This window comes from Erythrolamprus reginae, chromosome 4 (assembly GCF_031021105.1).
Source record: "Erythrolamprus reginae isolate rEryReg1 chromosome 4, rEryReg1.hap1, whole genome shotgun sequence".
Classification (NCBI taxonomy): Eukaryota; Metazoa; Chordata; class Lepidosauria; order Squamata; family Dipsadidae; genus Erythrolamprus; species Erythrolamprus reginae.
In genome coordinates this window covers 30,264,397-30,281,843 of record NC_091953.1, presented here as the reverse complement: position 1 = coordinate 30,281,843, position 17,447 = coordinate 30,264,397, and the positions used below count along the sequence as shown (strand labels likewise).

Sequence of the window (17,447 nt, the reverse complement as noted above, 5' to 3'; positions counted from 1 at the left end):
AACATCTACTGCCTCAATTATTTTATAAGACTAGTCATGAGCTGTGTGCTGATATTTCCCTGTGTGCTGTTTATTGAGGAAGCACTGGTAAAGGAAGACCAAGAGTGAACTGGATTGGACATAGTTAAGACTTCGTGTTTAAGCTTTTCTCTCTCTTTTTGCATCAGTGGACTGTGCCTTGTGACTGTAACTCAGATACTTTCAGAAAAGAGGAGTTTCTTCTTAAGAGACACCTTAGTTAGATGATGGAACAAGATAAGCTTGCCTTAATCTACCCTGGCTAGATGAGAAATGAGTAGAGTCAAAGAATCTTGCAATATGATCTGAGATTAATTTTGGTATGTGATCCTGACAAAGTAAATAGGGTCATCTGTAATTTAACCTCTGCCACAAACAGGTCAGATCCATGCACAACCTATAACCTTTGAGAAGTATGGAGGAGTCTGAGAAAATGGATCTGGCAAGTGCTTGTCCAATGATTCCTTGAAGTTTTATCCCCTGCTGCAAAAGTCCTTTGGTTATGTGTTTTAACTCTTCTCATTTGACTCTTGGTAAGAGGCATCTAGACTGTTGTACAAATTATATTGAAAGCACATTACAGTAAACCGTAGACTGGTAATTTGCTTGTCTCCTTGTGACAAGAGTGCATTTATTTGTTGATTAAGCAATTTAATAAACAAACATCTCCTGAACTTAACCAAGTGTTAAGTTCAGGAGTATGACAAAGTATTTTTAATGCTATAAAATAAAACTATAGGTGTGGGTGATATAAAAGCATACATGTTAAAATATCAACATGGCTTCTATTTGAAATGGATGACTTATTCAATTGTTGTGTGCATTTTCCCTGATGATTGACTATTAACTAGTGACAGTGAGTCACACCCTCACCACCTCCTAGATAGAGTGTTATAATTATTGTAATGTGCACAACATGGAGCTGCCTTTGTAGACGACTTGATGTCTGCAGTTTGTGCAAAATGCAAGACCCAATTGTTGGCAGCGGAGAGCTCCTTTCCCCATATAATAACGGTGGTGCAGGCTCTGCCTTGGTTATATTGGGTGCAATTCAAAGCATTGGTTTTGACCAAAGAAATCCCATATGACTTTATATATAATTACATGCAGGACTATCTGCTTCAAAAAGAATTGACCTATCTAGCTCATATTCCCATTCCCTGTCCTATAAGAGAGATGCTATAAGACAAGGCTGTCAAACTCATGGCCCGCAGGCTGGATGTGCTGGCCACGCCCATGCCCAGTTTAGCAAAGGGAGAAAAAGTCCTGATCATGTCGTGTGATGCCGCAAGTTTGACACCTCTGTTATAAGAGAAGTTAATGTTTTTCATTATGGTCACCACCCCAGGAATATCCTGATCCCTGTGATACATGTGGCATTGTAATCCTTACTCTTGGCATTTATGAAGTTGGTTAAAATGGAACTATTCAAAAGAGCTTTAGATTTTGGAAGTTGGAAGACATTAATGATAATATAAGTATGTTATATGCATGTTATATATAAGTATGTTATAAGTATGTTACATGAGTACACAACAGATACAAACTAAACTGCTCTAAACTTGACTGCAGGAAATACGACTTTAGTAACCGAGTAGCTGATGCATGGAACTCACTACCAGACTCTGTAGTATCATGACCTAACCCCAAACTTTTACCCTTAGGCTATCCACTGTTGACCTCTCCCGATTCCTAAGAGGTCGGTAAGTTCCTAAGAGCATGCATAAGTACACCAGAGTGCCTTCCATCCCTTGTCCTAATGATTCTCTTTTACTAGTATCATGTATATGAATATTATACCTTTGTATACCACCAATACGTACGTGACAAAAGAAAGATACAAAAATAAAATATTAATGATATTTAATTTAATTTGAACTTCAGGATAACTCTCCTAATAATAATAGTTACTTACTCTTAAATTATATTGTCCCAAGAGGTGATGTCCTCTACTTCATTGGCTGGATGGTTCAAAGGCTGGATGGTTATCTATCAAGGAGGACTTCAGTAGTGGATTCCTGCTCTAGAACAGGAAATTGAACTGGATGATAAGTTCCTTCCTATCCTTGTAATATTTTTTTGCCTGAACTCATTTTTGGAAAACAAGAAAAAAAAAAGGTATAACTTTTTAAAATAAATAATTCAGCAGCTACTCAAGAATGACCCGGTTATGTGAAATAGTAAGCATTCACCACAAATCTTTTGTGATGCTTCAGCAAGCATGACCTCACTTTGTGACAACATTATTTCTCACTTGCCTTTTAATAGTTATAATAGCCTTTCAAACCTCAGAGGTAGAATTTAATTTGAAAATGCATGTTAGGCCTACAGCTATACAAGATTTTGTTGACAGATGAACTATTGAGAAATTTTCACAGGTAAAAGATGCAATCCTTTTCTCTCATTTATAAATACAACTTTTTCAGTGGTTTCTATATCTTCTCTTCCGTTTCTTCTGTCTTCGCATACATCCATACATGTTCTTTTCCCTGTTTCCTATGCTGGTAACTTTCATATTTGAAGAATTCTAAGTTCCATAATTCCATAATTCTAAATCAACAGTCCCTTTGGCTCAGATTTATAGAAACTGAAGTCTGGAAGACTTCTGACTAAGGTAAGCTACCTTAAAGCCTTTTTAAACTTCTCTGATTACTCTTTAGTTGTTCCATTTTTATATATTTTGTTACAGAAGAATCATTCCTCTCCTACTCCATCCCCCCCAAAAAGTACAGTTCGAAATAAAGTTCTGACTATTTACATTTCTAGCAACGTTCTCTCGCAATGAGAACAACCATACTCAGATCCATCCTTAATATAATTATTTACAGACAGTTGGATTCTTTACGATTATGTTATGTTACTAAGACAATTCATAGGATTTCAGCCTTGAGCCTTTCAGCCCAAACTCTATTCAGTTTTGGTCGCCATGATGCAAAAAGGATATTGAGGCTCTAGAAAGAGTACAGAGAAGAGCAACAAAGATGATTAGGGGACTGGAGGCTAAAACATATGAGAAATGGTTGCAGGAACTGGGCATGGCTAGATTAACGAAAAGAAGGACTAGGAGAGACATGATAGCAGTGTTCCAATATCTCAAGGGTTGCCACAAAGGAGTCAAACTATTCTCAAAATCACCTGAGGGTAGAACAAGAAGCAATGGGTGGAAACTAAACAAGGAGTAAAGTAACTTAGAACTAAGGAGAAATTTCTTGACAGTTAGAACAACGAATCAGTGGAATGGCTTGTCTCCAGAAGTTGTGAATGTTCCAACACGGGAAGTTTTTAAGATGATGTTAGATAACATTTGTCTGAAGTAGTGTAGGGTTTCCTGCCTAAGACCTCCAAAGTACCTTCGAGCTCTGTTATTCTATTTGTTCTGTTCTGTTCTGGTTTATTCTAAATTATCTTCTAGATCTAAAAAATATGGTAAGATATCATTTGAATGACTACATATACCATGTGTGGGTATAACCATTTGTCTGAGGTAGTGTAGGATTTCCTGCCCACGCAAGGTCCCTTCCAGCCTCAGGGATCCACCACCCTCCAGACAGGTGCGGGCCTTGGTGGGGCAGGGAGAATGTGGTGCTGTCTGGATAACCAGCAGATGGGTGAGTCTCTTTGAGCCTCAGCAGGAAAGTAAGCCAAGCGCTGGCCAGAGAATTTTCTCCTTTCCACCACCAAGAAGAGAGAAAGAGAAAGTAAGAAGATTGGAAAAGGCATGGATGTTTCTCATGTGCATTCAGACATTCAGGGACACCCTCACTTTCTCTCACTCAGATATGCCTGCACACATGGACCTGTTTTATAACCATAAACTCTATGTCAGGAATCCTCCATCTTGGGAGTTGGTGAGTAATTCGAAATTTTGGGAGCATTTCATAGCTGCTGTCACAAGATATTTGCCTTGGGGGAGGTTGCTTTCTACTGCAGAAGAATGAGAGTAAGAAAAGAAAGAAAGAAAGAAAGAAGAAAAGAAAGAAGAAAGGAAGGAAAGTAAAAGAAGGTAGGTAGAAAGAAAAAGAAAGAAAAAGTGAAAGGAAGGAAGGAAGGACGGAAAGGAAGGAAGGAAATAAATAAATAAAAAGAAGGTAGGTAGAAAGAAAAAGAAAGAAAAAAAGAAAGTGAAAGGAAGGAAGAAAGAACGGAAAGGAAGGAAGGAAGAAAAAAGAAAGAATGAAGAAAGAAAGAAAGAAAGAAAGAAAGAAAGAAAGAAAGACATATGACCACAATTGAGCCCAAATTCTGGTAGCTAGGCCAGAGCTTTGTTAAGTGAGTTTCACCACATTTTACAAGTTGGCCACGCCAACTCAGGCACCTGACCACCAAGCCATGACCACCTGAAGGGGGTGGGGCTGGGGGCTGGTGGGCACTGAGGATGAGCTTGTAGCACCAAGAGGGCGGTGGACTGAAAAAGTTTGGGGACCAATGAGTTAGTGCAACATTAAACACTGACTAGAACCGTCTTTCTGCAACCTAATCTGGAAATGCCATGGACTGAAGCAAGAACATTTATGCTGTTTTACCAGAGTATGCTGGCTGTGAAATCTCTATAGTATAGTACTAAGCAGTGCAATTCTCTGTGGCGGCCCCGGCCCTCTGGAACCAGCTCCCCTTAGATATCAGAGTTGCCCCCACCCTCCTTGCCTTTTGCAAGCTCCTTAAAACCCACCTCTGTCGTCAAGCATGGGGGAATTGAAATTTCCCTTCCCCCTAGGCTTATAGAATTTATACATGGTATGCTTGTATGTATGAGTGGTTCTTTAAATTGGGGTTTTTAAGATTATTTTTAATATTAGATTTGTTTACATTGTCTTTTTATACTGTTGTTAGCCGCCCTGAGTCTTCGGAGAGGGGCGGCATACAAATCTAATAAATAAATAAATAAATAAATTTAATTTTTGAAAGCAAAAAAAATTGTTTAAGTACCAAATTCAAATTAATCGGGCAAATTAATATATATTATTTAAGTCTGACGTCTTTAATGAGAGAATACAAAAGGAAGTGCATAGGAAATACACTGTGGACAATGCATCAATCAAGTCCTAATATGTATTCATTGCAAAATTTGAAATTTGGATTCTATTTGTTTAATATGTTTGGTCTAGTGGTTAAAGCACCAGAGTAGAAGCTAGGAGACTATGAGTTCTAGTCCCGCCTTAGGCATGAAAGATGGTTGGCGACTTTGAGCCAGCCACCCACTCAGTCCAGAAAGTCAGTCTTGAGTGACAAGCCGGTCAATCGATTCCTGTCACTATCACTGGATCAACACTTGGTTGATCTTAAAAAAGCAGAATCTTCACTTGCTTCAAAACAAAAATGTGTGAAGAACAAATATGGCTTTCACATAAATTGTAAACTCAGGCTTGTATATAAGAAATAGGGCTCTGGAGAGAGGGTCTGACTCACTCTTGAGAGCAAATTATGATGCCCTGGAAGAAAAACGTGACCCACCCACCCCTATTGAGGTAGTCCATCGTAATTTTTAGAAAAATGAATTGACATTCCCATTATCTAAAACAGGAAAAACAAGATAGAACTCTAACAACACTTGTAACTTTCTCTCTTTTTTGCATTTTATCAAAACAATAAATTTGCAGGAAAGTTAAACTATTATGATACCAAAAGAACAGCATATATATATATATATATATATATATATATATATATATATATATATATATATATAAAAAAAATTTAAAAAAATTAAAAAATAAAATAAATAAATAAAATAAATAAAATAAATAAAATAAATAAAATAAAATAAATAAAATTAGATAAATTAGATAAATTAGATAAATTAAATAAATTAATGATGCAGTTTTCCTCTCATTTCCACTCCAAAGCCCAATTACTTCAGAACCATAGTTGAAGTATTTTTTTCCTCCCCAAACAGAAGCATTTTGAGTTGTATTTTTGAGTTTTCCTTCTGTAACTAAAAATTAGGCATAGTGCAGCATTTTTTTCAAATAACAATTGTTTTAACTTTCCCTCTCTGCTTCATTCTAATTTAAATCCTAAGGGACTTTACTCATTCTATATACTGTATCTGATAAAGTGAGCTGCAGTTCATGAAAGCTTTTTTAAAATTTGAGCTCAGAAAAAATAATACCAGATTTCTTCTGATTTTTGACCATCCTGGAATTACAGCTTTTTCTCCTACTGTGCTTTGTTGGCTACTGAATCTAAGTATTCCAGGTGGGAAATAAAGATCTGTACATACAATAATAAAACTATATAGTTTTATTATTATGTCATTTTATGTTTGAATTCTACATTCTCCTGTAAGACCAGAGATACATTATTTTGAAAAGTCGTAGATAATGGATATCTAATAATCAGGGAAATAACCCCCTTTTTGCCAGTGTTTCTCTTTTTTTTAACGAAGACCACAATATTGTGTTAGTTATGTTAAATATACAGTATTCTTTATCAGGACTTCCAAAGAGCAAACACTTTAAAAAAATACCCAATGAACTTTCTGTTAAATATTCATTCCACAAATATTTGTCTGACGTAGTGTTGGGTCTCCTGCCCAAGCAGGAAGTTTAATTTATTTTATTTTATTTTATGTATGCATGCATGCATGCATTTATGTATGTCAATTTTTGTCAAATACGTATTGGTAGTATACAAAGAAATAACACTTTATATACAGGGTATTAGTACTAAGAGAGAAACTTAGGACAGGTACGGTAGACACGCTAGAGCAGAGGTGCTCTAGCGCAGGGGTAGGTAAAGTTGGCTCTTCTATGACAGATGGACTTCAGCTCCCAGAATTCCTGAGCTAGCATGATTGGCGCAGGAATTTTGGGAGTTGAAGTCCACAAGTCATAGAAGAGCCAACTTTACCTACCCCTGCGCTAGAGCACTAGAATTCCTCCAAGGTCCCTTCCAACTCTGTTGCTATTATTATTATAACTTATCTCCAAAACTATATTTTATCGTGTTCCTATATTGAACCGTTCTGGTAGGAAAAAGCACGTTTCTAACAGAAAACCCCCATGTTCAAAGCAGGCCGAGAATACACGAGAGCGCTTTTGCCCTCAAGAAAAATGTCTACCCCGGGGACAAATGCCCGGTTACCAATCAGGTGACTTGAAACAAGTTCTCTCTCTTTCCTAGGAGATCGCTTTTTGTTGCTTACGTGACCTACCATAAGATTCAGGAAGGCATGCTTAGGAGTCGTTTCCATAACAACTACGACGTCTTCGCGCCGGCTCTCCCCCTCGGGGGGGAATAGAACTCACAACAACTTTACGGAACATCCCAAGCGGCGAAAGACCTTACCGGGCAGGTGGGAGATGAAACGCGCCTTTGCTACAAGATGGCAGAACCAGAGCCGGAGCCGGAACCGGAGCCTGTGCCGAGGTCGGGGTCGGTGGAAAAACAGGTGAGGAGGCGCCGCGGTGAGCGAAAGGGGCATGAGTCTGATAGAACAGCCTCCAAGGATACCTATCTTCCTTCAGCCTATCTTCTCCATCTTTATGTATGCAAAAATAACAGTCTCTCGTAGGGATGGATAGCTGATTCTGTAAACCACTTTTAAGATCATCTATAAACCACTATAAAGTGCTATGTAGGTCTAAGTGCTATTACTATTGCTAATTATAGATGATGATGATGATGATGATGATGACAGCAACAGCAGAGTTGGACCCCCCTAGTCCAACCCCCTGCTTGGGCAGGAGACCCTACGCTACTTCAGACAAATGGTTATCCAACATCTTGTTAAAAACTTCCAGTGTTGGAGCTTTCACAACTTCTGGAGGCAAACTGTTCCACTGATCAATTGTTCTAACTGCCAGAAATTTTCTCTTTAGTTCTGAGTTGCTTCTCTCCTTGTTTAGTTTCCACCCACTGCTTCTTGTTCTACCCTCAGATGCTTTGGAGAATATAGCCTGACTCCCTTTTCTTCCTGAAATATTGGAACATTGCTATCATGTGTCCCTTGGTCCTTCCATTCATTAAACTAGCCATGTCCAGTTCCTGCAACTGTTCTTCATATGTTTTAGCCTCCAGTCCCCTAATCATCTTTGTTGCTCTTCTCTGCACTCTTTCTAGAGTCTCAACATCCTTTTTTACTTGCAAAGCTACTTGCAAATTCCTGGAGTTGAAGTAAACCCATTTGAAGCTGTCGAGATTGGGAAACACTTGGTTTAAATTGACACTCTCCAGAAATGTTCACACCTTGTAGTCTCAGACAAGAAGAGCCTAGGATGGCTGTGCTTTAATTTTAAAGGGCATCTGATTGAAGAAAAGTTGTTATGGGCTAGAAACTTTATTAGAGAGGAATTCTAAATTTGTTACCCATGAGCAAGGGGCACTGCAACATAAGGTACGATTGCAATGTAAACTGCCGTGAAATTGAAGGGAACAATTTAAATATTTGTTGCAGCTTTTCCCAGCCAAAGTTTGAGAAGTCAACTCTTACAATTCCTTGTCACTGTCTGGGGAGATTTGATTAACAGACAATTTAATTTTAAAATTTATTTTATCATAGTTGTATTCAGTGCGGGAAGAGCAATAATTCAAACACAACAATGTTTCATTTCCGTTGTATTTATAATCACTCTTTCCTTGTCAAGTTGCACCTGTTGCCATCCCCTCAAACTGGAATAATCCAATTATTCACTTCAAAGTAAATATAAAGGGCACATGAGCTTGTAGTCCTGAGTCCTAGACATCCAGGGTGAAGTGGTATGAAACCTAACCAAATTAGTACATGTAAATAAAATAAAATCCCCTCAAACAACATCCAATTTTTACAAGATGTTCATGGTTTTTTTTGGCAACAGTACATAACAGGTTTGCCTTGGCTTTCCCAGACCACCTATACCTCTAGTATTACCTGGTGGCCTTCTATTCAAGTACTAACCAGGCTTAGTCCTCTGCAACTTCCCAGTACAGATATACTAAATATACTATTGTATATTTGTAATAAATACACAAAACAAACTATTGAAATATATAGTAACATAGTAAAATTTCATTAAAAAGAATCAAGTAAAATAGAATTTAAATTATCTCTGATAAATAATCCAATTTGATACAACATGATTTTTCTTTCATTGCTACAAATAAAAATAGGATCAACTTTGTATTTTCACAGCATTTTTTTTCTAGGTCAGGATTTCCAAATCTAAGTGTTAAGAGTTAAGGTTAAATTAGAATGCATGATAGTAATCATGTTTTAAATTAATTAAGCTGTTTGAAATGACAGACATTGCAGCCTTAAGATTGTTAAAAACCAGCTACGGCAGTTTTACAAAATATATAAACTTTCATATTTAAAACAAATCTATCCTTATGACAGATTTGTTGTGCTTATTATACACAGCTGTGACTCAACTGTGTCCCAATTCTGAAAAGACTGACAGTAAAAAACTGACCATGAAACTTTCTTGGCCAAGCGAAGAGTTTCACTTGAGATCTTTCATTAACCTTTCCAGATTTTTTCCATTGGCAAATTTTATTTATTTATTTATTTATTGGATTTGTATGCCAAATTATTAGATATTTGTTTTTGTTTTTAAGTGACATTCTTGTTTCTCTTTTGAATGATTTAATTTTGTACAGAAAGTCCTTGATAGTGGCCTTGGAAAGGATGCTTTACACCACCCTCCCCTCCCTGGTCACCTGATTGTGATCTGGGTGCTTGGCATGCTAACCACCAGTTGGCAAGCGCCTTGCAAGGATGTGATCTTGCTGCAGAACTGAGACTCCTTCTGGCAGGCAGCTCTTGGAGAATGAAAGGGCTGCCTGCTAGGAGAGAAACTTAGCCATTTCTGCTATCCTTTCAAAGAGTTTGAAGGACTGCAGAAACGGAGATCGGACTACAGAAAGTCTGGCCACCATTTCTGTAACTCCTCAAAGGAAAACGGAGAGAAGGATAACAGGGCTGCAGAAATGGAGCCAGGGGTTTTGAGTCCTTTTTCTGCAGTCTTTCAAAGGTCTTCTCCTTCATGCCCCTAAGGGAAGCCGAACTCCTCTAGCAGAGTGGAGAAATGAAGATCAGATCCTGGAGATCCTAGCTGCATTCTTACTGCCTGTCAGAGCAGTAGAAATGAAGTTCGGCTCTCCAGGGTCCAAGTTTTGTTTCTGCTCCCTGCTACAGAGGTTCCCTTCTGCCTACCGAGGGGAGGGAAATCCTCTGGTGGGCTACAGGAATGAAAACTTGGATCCTGAAGATGCACATTTAGGTTCTGCAGTCCGTTGCAGGAGTTCCCTTCTCTGCATGGCATGGAGCTGCCTGTCCTCCTTCCAGAGGCAGGTTTTTTACTCCATCTGCTTAACAATCTCTATGGTTGTTTAACTGTCACAATTGGAACAGCTGGGGTTATGTTTGTTGAGTGAAGCAGTCATAAGGGTGCCTTATTTAGCAACCAATTTGCTCAACAATCAAGATTCCAGTTCCAATTGTGGTTGTAAGTTGAGAGATGCATATATTGGTTGAATGATGCATATATTTTTGGAAGAATGGGTTTTAAACTTTTAATGAATGAGCTAATTAAATGTTCTACTACCCTGTTTCCCCAATAGTAAGACACCCCCGATTGTAAGACGTATCGGGGGTTTCAGGGGGGTCGGCTAATATAAGCCGTACCCCGAAAGTAAGACATATGTCTTACTTTCGGGAAAACACGGGGGTATTGCCAGGGGGGAGCCCGATGATGTTGCTTCCAAACTCCCCGTGCGCCCCTCGCCTTTGCATCGCCGCGGCGCCACCGCCTCTTCCCCGGCTTGGCAAAGCGAAGGACGGCGCTGGTCCGAAGCGAGCCGAGCGGGCGGCGGCTTGCAGCGAAGGCGCTCGTCCCAGCAACCGAGTCCTGCCGAGGCTCGGCTGCAAGCGGCCAGCGAGGCCGACCAGCTCCGAGGCGAGCGGCCGGAGCTGCGCCCTCCTTCGCCCGCCTCTTTTCCGGCAGGCAGGTGGGGCTGCCCAACTGCGCAGAGCGGCTCCTCTCCTCCAGACACACGCTTCCCCGACACGCGTCTGTGGCTCCACGCGTGCACGCCGCTTGGAGCCCTGAGGTTGAACTTGGAAAAGGGCTCACGAGGCTCCTGTCCCGCGGCTGCCCTTCTGGACTCTGGGGAGATGCCTTCGGGAACGCGACCCTTTCAATTTTTTTCCAATGTAAGACATACCCTGAAAGTAAGACGTAGTGGGGCTTTTGGGGGTAAAAAGAAAGTAAGACACTGTCTTACTTTCGGGGAAACACGGTAGAGAGAAGATAAAAGGAAAACTACTATACTTGGCTAAATATTAGAGTGCGTGATAGTAGTATTGTTTTTTAAAGGCATACTCAAAATTCCCCCAAAGGCACAAGAGAAAATTATGGATAAATGCAAAATATATAGCCAAGCTGCTAGGCAAAATTGATGCAATTACTCTGATTAACCAAGACGATGTAATATGTTATACATAACCAGAAATTGAATTAGATGTCCACTTCCTGTTTCTTAGACAGCTCTGTATTTTTTCTGATCTGAGAAGTGACTGGTTTATGCATTGCACTAAGCCACTGTTAGCATGAATTTGGCTCCTTGATAAAAGAATCTAGCCTTTGTGCAAACTAAAGTTGCCTTGGGTGCCTAGATTCTTATGTATTAGATGTATCTTATTATTGTTTTGTTGTTGTTGTTTATGTGATGTATATCAGCTCAGCCATTGGAAGCAGGAGACACATTAGAGATTCAGGAGTCACAAAAGAAAAATAAACCTGAACAATGGTTTGTTATAGTTTTGTATAGGAACAACAGGCTTCAGCTGAAACCTAGCAAAACCTTGACTCATAGAAAAGATCAAGACTCAGAAGTTCCACCCTGTATGTGCAGATGTTTTTTTCAAGAATGAATGGTTATTGAACAAATGTGGATTGAGTACAAAAATGAATGATGTATGAAAGAATAATTATTGGTTCTAGACTAAGGGGATTGATGGAATTAATGAAAGATGCTGAAAAAGGAAGAGATGGTAAGCGTTAACACAGACTATGAATAAAGAGGAAGTAGGGATAAGTTACAGGGACATGGTGACCCTAACTAGCTGCTAACAATCTTTCCAGCTCTTATCTTGCAGGCTCTTTCATGGTTTCTCTCTGCGAAGAATGTTTTCCAAGCCCTAAGTCTTTGCAGGGGTTTTTTCATTGCTCTAACTTGCTCTGAATAAGTTTCTTTTCAACCCTAACCAAGTGCTAACAATGTTTCCAGCTCTTACTGGCTTGCAAGCTCTTTTATTGTTACTCTCTCTGAATAAAGTTTTTTTAAAAAAGTCCTAACAGCGGATAAAATACTGTGCTGAAGCTGACCAAACTAAGGATGCTAGCCAGATGAAGATCTGGTAAGCAGATTCTTTTCCCTGTTTTCCTTCCCAAAAACTAAGGCGGGTCTTATACTCCAGTGCGTCTTATACTCCAAAAATACAGCAGATATATTTTCTTTTTTCTTTTGTTTACTTTACTTTTTTTCTCCTTTTTACTCCTTTTCTGTTTTTTTGCAGAATGCAGCTTCCTCTGAATAGTTTGATGGGCATGTCTATATTGTAACTGTAGATCAAATCATATATAAGAAAAATGCATTTTTGTGTCTGATTCTTAACCGATTCTAACGTTTTTCTGATTTGTAGGAACTGCCTGAAAACATTCTGATTGCTGATGTGCAGGAACAGCTTACATTGCCAGTGTCTACAACTGAAACATCTAGGACTAATGCCCAACTGCTTGAAGTAGTGTTATCTATAGATCGTGCACCAGAAACTTCTCAGCCATCTCCAAAACCTTCAGGACCACAACTTGAGATTCGGTCTCCGTCATTTTTTCAAACTCTTGGATCTTTGCCAACTGAGGAAAGAGATGATTTTCCAAGGACTTTGCTCAGATCAGTGGAAAACCTTGTGCAGGTTCACGGAACAGCATCTCAAGAAGTACAACAGACTGCTCCACCAGATGAAGTTGCTGAGGAACTTCCTGAGGATGAGCCAGTGCCAACAGTTTATCTAGACCCTTTTGAGATCTCTCTTCAATATGTGGAGAAGCATAACATCTTGCAGATATTTCAGGTGACCTCCTCTCTTCTTGTCCTTCACAGCTATTTAACTTGAATATGAATACAGTGGTACCTCATCATACGAACTTAATTGGTTCCAGGAGGAGGTTCGTAAGGTGACAGGTTCATAAGATGAAACAATGTTTCCCATAGGAATCAATGTAAAAGCAAATAATGCGTGCAAATCCTTCAGGAAAATCCCAAACTTTAGAAGGGAGGCGAACAGAGGGCAGGGAGGAGCAGCTAAAGGGGGCGGGTGGAAGAAGCAAGGCTAGGCTAAAGGGTGAGTGGGAAGGAAGAAAGGCAAGGGGGGCGCCCCTCCCTTTTCTTTCTTCAAAAGACACCGTTTCAGTGCCTTTGCAAGCACGTTGTTCTCTGCAAAATCTTTCCTCCCCCAAGCTGCCCCTCCCTCCTCCCTTTTCTTTCTTAAAAAGACACCCTTTCAGTGCCTTTGCAAGCATGTTGTCCTCTGCAAAATCTTTCCTCCAAGCTGCCCCTCCCTTTTCTTTCTTCAAAAGACGCCGTTTCAGTGCCTTTGCAAGCACGTTGTTCTCTGCAAAAATTTTCCTCCCCCAAGCTGCCCCTCCCTCCTCCCTTTTCTTTCTTAAAAAGACACCCTTTCAGTGCCTTTGCAAGCACGTTGTTCTCTGCAAAATCTTTCCTACTCCAAGCAGCCCCTCCCTTTTCTTTCTTCAAAAAAGGGGGGGAAAAGAAACCCCTTCATCCCAGCAGCAGCTGCTTGGGTTCGTAAGGTGAAAATAGTTCGGAAGAAGAGGCAAAAAAATCTTAAACACCAGGTTCGTATCTTGAAAAGTTCGTTAGAAGAGGCGTTCGTAAGATGAGGTACCACTGTACTGCAGTTGTTGAGTGGAATTATCTTACCCATCCTTATTTAGCCAAGTATTTTAGAGTTCAAGACCCAACAGTTTAGAGATTAAGGTTATTTTATCTTAGTTTCAAGAATATAACATTCCTTATTTATCCCCTCATTACTTAACTGTCCTGTGTATCTAATTCAATTCAAGATAACAATAGTATTAATCTTATTGCATTTTTCAGAGTATAAGATGCATCTCTTTCCTCCCCAAAGGAGACTGGAAATTTGGATGCGTCTTATACTCTGAATGTATCTTTTCTGAAACTTTTTTCCCCAGCCCTAATGTTCTGTCGAGCTCTCTGGTAGAATCCTCCCAAAAATGCACAGATACAATTTCAGACACACACACGTTTGAAAATTCAAAACAATGTTCTTTCTACCGAAAATGCAAACAGAGCACTCTTTTTGTATAGCAAAGAGCACTTGTCTCCAAACAAATTGGCAATTTGTACAAGTCCCTTATCAGTTCTGTGATACTTAGCTTGCAATTGTGAGGCAATTCACAGTCCTTCTTCTTTCACAAAGTGAAACACACTTTGCTCTGGGTTAGTTTCAAAGCGGAGAAAAATCAGCACACAAAGATCAAAGTCAGCAAAGCAGTCACGAAACACAACGATCAGATAATCCTCCACAATGGCCAAACCCACAGGCTGCTATTTATAGCAGCCTCACTAATTACCACAGCCCCGCCCAACCACAGGTGGCCTCATTTTCTTTGATAATAATCTCTCAGTTGTTGTTGCCTATGCATCGCTCTCTGCATGCGTGGCTGTATCATTAACTTTTGTTCTGAATCCAAGGAGGAGCTAGATAATTGATCTCCTTCTGAGCTGTCTGCCACACTCTCCTCCTCCCTGTCACTCATGTCTTCTTGGTCAGAGGAGCCTTCATCATCAGATTCCACCGAGGGCAAAACAGGCCTGCAGCATGTGGATGTCTCCCCAACATCCACAGTCCTTGGGGCATGAGCTGGGCCAGAGCTAACCACAACACCTAACGAGGTGCTAAGATCTTTCCAGCTCTTATCGGCGTGCAGGCTTTTTCATTGTTACTCTCTCCAAAGAAGGTTTTTTCCATCCCTAAGTCTTTGCAGGCTTTTTTTCATTGCTACTTGCTCTGAAGAAAGTTTTTTAAAGCCCTAACCAGGGGATAAAATAACATGCTGAAGATTGAGCAGCCTAAAGACGCTAGTCAGATGAATACCTGGTAGTCAAATCTTTTTCCTCCTATTTTCTTCCCCACAAACTAAGGTGTGTCTTATACTCCAAAAAATACGGCATTCCTTGACTTATGACCATAATTGGGATGAGAATTTCTATTACTAAGCATAGTTATGTTGAATTGCACCTGATTTTATATTTTATATTTATGCGTCTTACATTCTGAAAAACTGTTTACTATTAAGAATTAATGTTATTCTTGGGGAAAAAATTATCAAGGACAACCTTCAAGAAACAGTACAAATTCCTATGCTCCAAGTTTGCCTTTATAAAACAAAACAGTTCCAATTTTGAATATAAGTTATGCACTGCTATATTGAATACAGCATATCCTCAGCTTACAACTATTCATTTAGTGACTGTTCAAAGTTACAATGGCACTGAGAAAACGGAGGCGTTTTTGCCTCCCCCTAGCCTGCAGGAGCATTCTGCAGACATCCCAAATCATTTGCATGGCCATTTTTCAGAAAAATGGGTGAAAAATGGGTCCATTTTTGCAAAATATGGGGTGCGCAGAGGGTTGGCAAGCCTACAGAGTGCTCCTGGGGGCAGGGAAGGACACAAACTACTTCTTCTTACTTACCTCTTTGAAATCATGGTGCATTTTATACACTGGTGCGCCTTATAGTCCGAAAAATACAGAATAAGCCACAGAGATACATTAACATAGTCACCGGGACACTTCATTTTTACTACAAAAGAAAACTTTAATATAAGCTGAAAAACAAAGAACAGATACCGGTATCAGTGAAGATATACCAGTGTGCATAAGTACTATATGTCACATGCTAAATCAGTGGTTTTTTGTTGGTGTTTTTGACTGTTGATCCTTGTTATACTTGGAGAGTTTGCATTTTAATGCTGCTTCTATGGTGATTCTGATTTTGGGACAAGTGTGATAGCTCAGCCATGACAGCATCATCAGATTCATTTAACCTGGACATTTAGTTCTTCAAATAGATGTCTGAATTTATATATAGAAATACCAAATGATGTAATCACTTGAGCTTAAATGTATATTTATCTCCTAGTGTTCCCGTTTCAAAAAGTGACCCATTTTTAAAATCGGAGACAATATACTTTTGCATCTTTTTCATAGAATCATAGAGTTGGAAGGGGCCTTTTAGGCCAGTGAATCCAACCCCTGCTTAGTGCTGGGAATCGAATTAATGTAACTACAATAGTTGGATATCCAATCTCTGCCTGGATACAACCAGTGAAGGAGAGCCCACCTTCACTAATTTGTTCCACCATTGAACTGCTCTTATACTATCCTTTCCCTCCCCTAGTGTTCAATCAGAATCTGTCTTTTAAATTTGACTTCCACTTCTTTCTATGTGACATCTTTGCAAGTCCTATTTTATGCACATCCCTTTTCTCTTTTTTGAAGACAAAACATTCCTGGCCCTCAGTGTTTAAGGATTTAAGTTTTAATGCCATTGTCGTGGACACCTCTGGATCTGCTCCAATGACCACTTGGTTAAAGACTGTTCAAAGATGCAGTGGTGCTGAACAAAGGGGGGCTTCAATGGGTCATTGTAGTTGTGGTTGTCATACCGCATTCCTGCAGTCATATGATCATAGTTTGAGTGGGTGGCAACAGGTGTGAAATGCTTTAGATTCGCTCGTGCCTGTCAGTCATCGGAGAGCTGAGGCTCCACCCACTGCCAGTTTGCCCTCATTTGGGTCCTTTTACACTCTCTGCATGCGCAAAGCATTCTGTGCATTCGCAGAGGGTAAAAGAACCCAAATGGCGGTTCTCCTGACAGGCAGGAGAGAACAGGGAGCATTTCAGCCCTGGGTTGCAGCCAGTTCACAACTATGACATTATAGTGTTCTGTGGTCAGTGTTACATGTTCACTATTTGTGGCCTTTACTGCTGGCTTCCAATAGCAAAATCAATAGGGAAGCTGGCAGGAAAGCGCAAATGATTATGGGATACTGCAACCACACAGGATTTGCCTGCTCGTCCAGGAAGACAAGGCCACTTATATGGGAATCTCCCATCATTTTACCCCAACAACTGTTCTGTCGGGCTCTCGGGTAGACTCCTCCCGAAAATTCACAAGTACAAATTTCAGACACACACATGTTTGAAAATTCAAAACAATGTTCTTTATAATGAAAATTCACTTAAACTAAGCCCTCTTTTTGTATAGCAAAGAGCGCTCATCTCCAAACAAACTGGTAATTGGTACAAGTCCCTTATCAGTTCTGTGATACTTAGCTTGCAGCTGTGAGGCAATTCACAGTCCTTCTTCTTTCACAAAGTGAAACACCCTTTGCCCTGG

General features: G+C 39.8%; 1 protein-coding gene across 1 annotated transcript in view; it reads left to right on the top strand.

The window, feature by feature from the left end:
* Positions 1-17,447, top strand: part of TEX55 (testis expressed 55) — a 91,615-nt gene that overhangs the window by 66,118 nt on the left and 8,050 nt on the right. Inside the window, exons 2-3 of the mRNA XM_070749934.1 lie at positions 7,141-7,408; positions 12,641-13,072. Of these exons, the coding sequence (XP_070606035.1) occupies positions 7,343-7,408; positions 12,641-13,072 (498 nt within the window). The 5' untranslated portion in view covers positions 7,141-7,342. The remainder of the gene's footprint in view (positions 1-7,140; positions 7,409-12,640; positions 13,073-17,447) is intronic.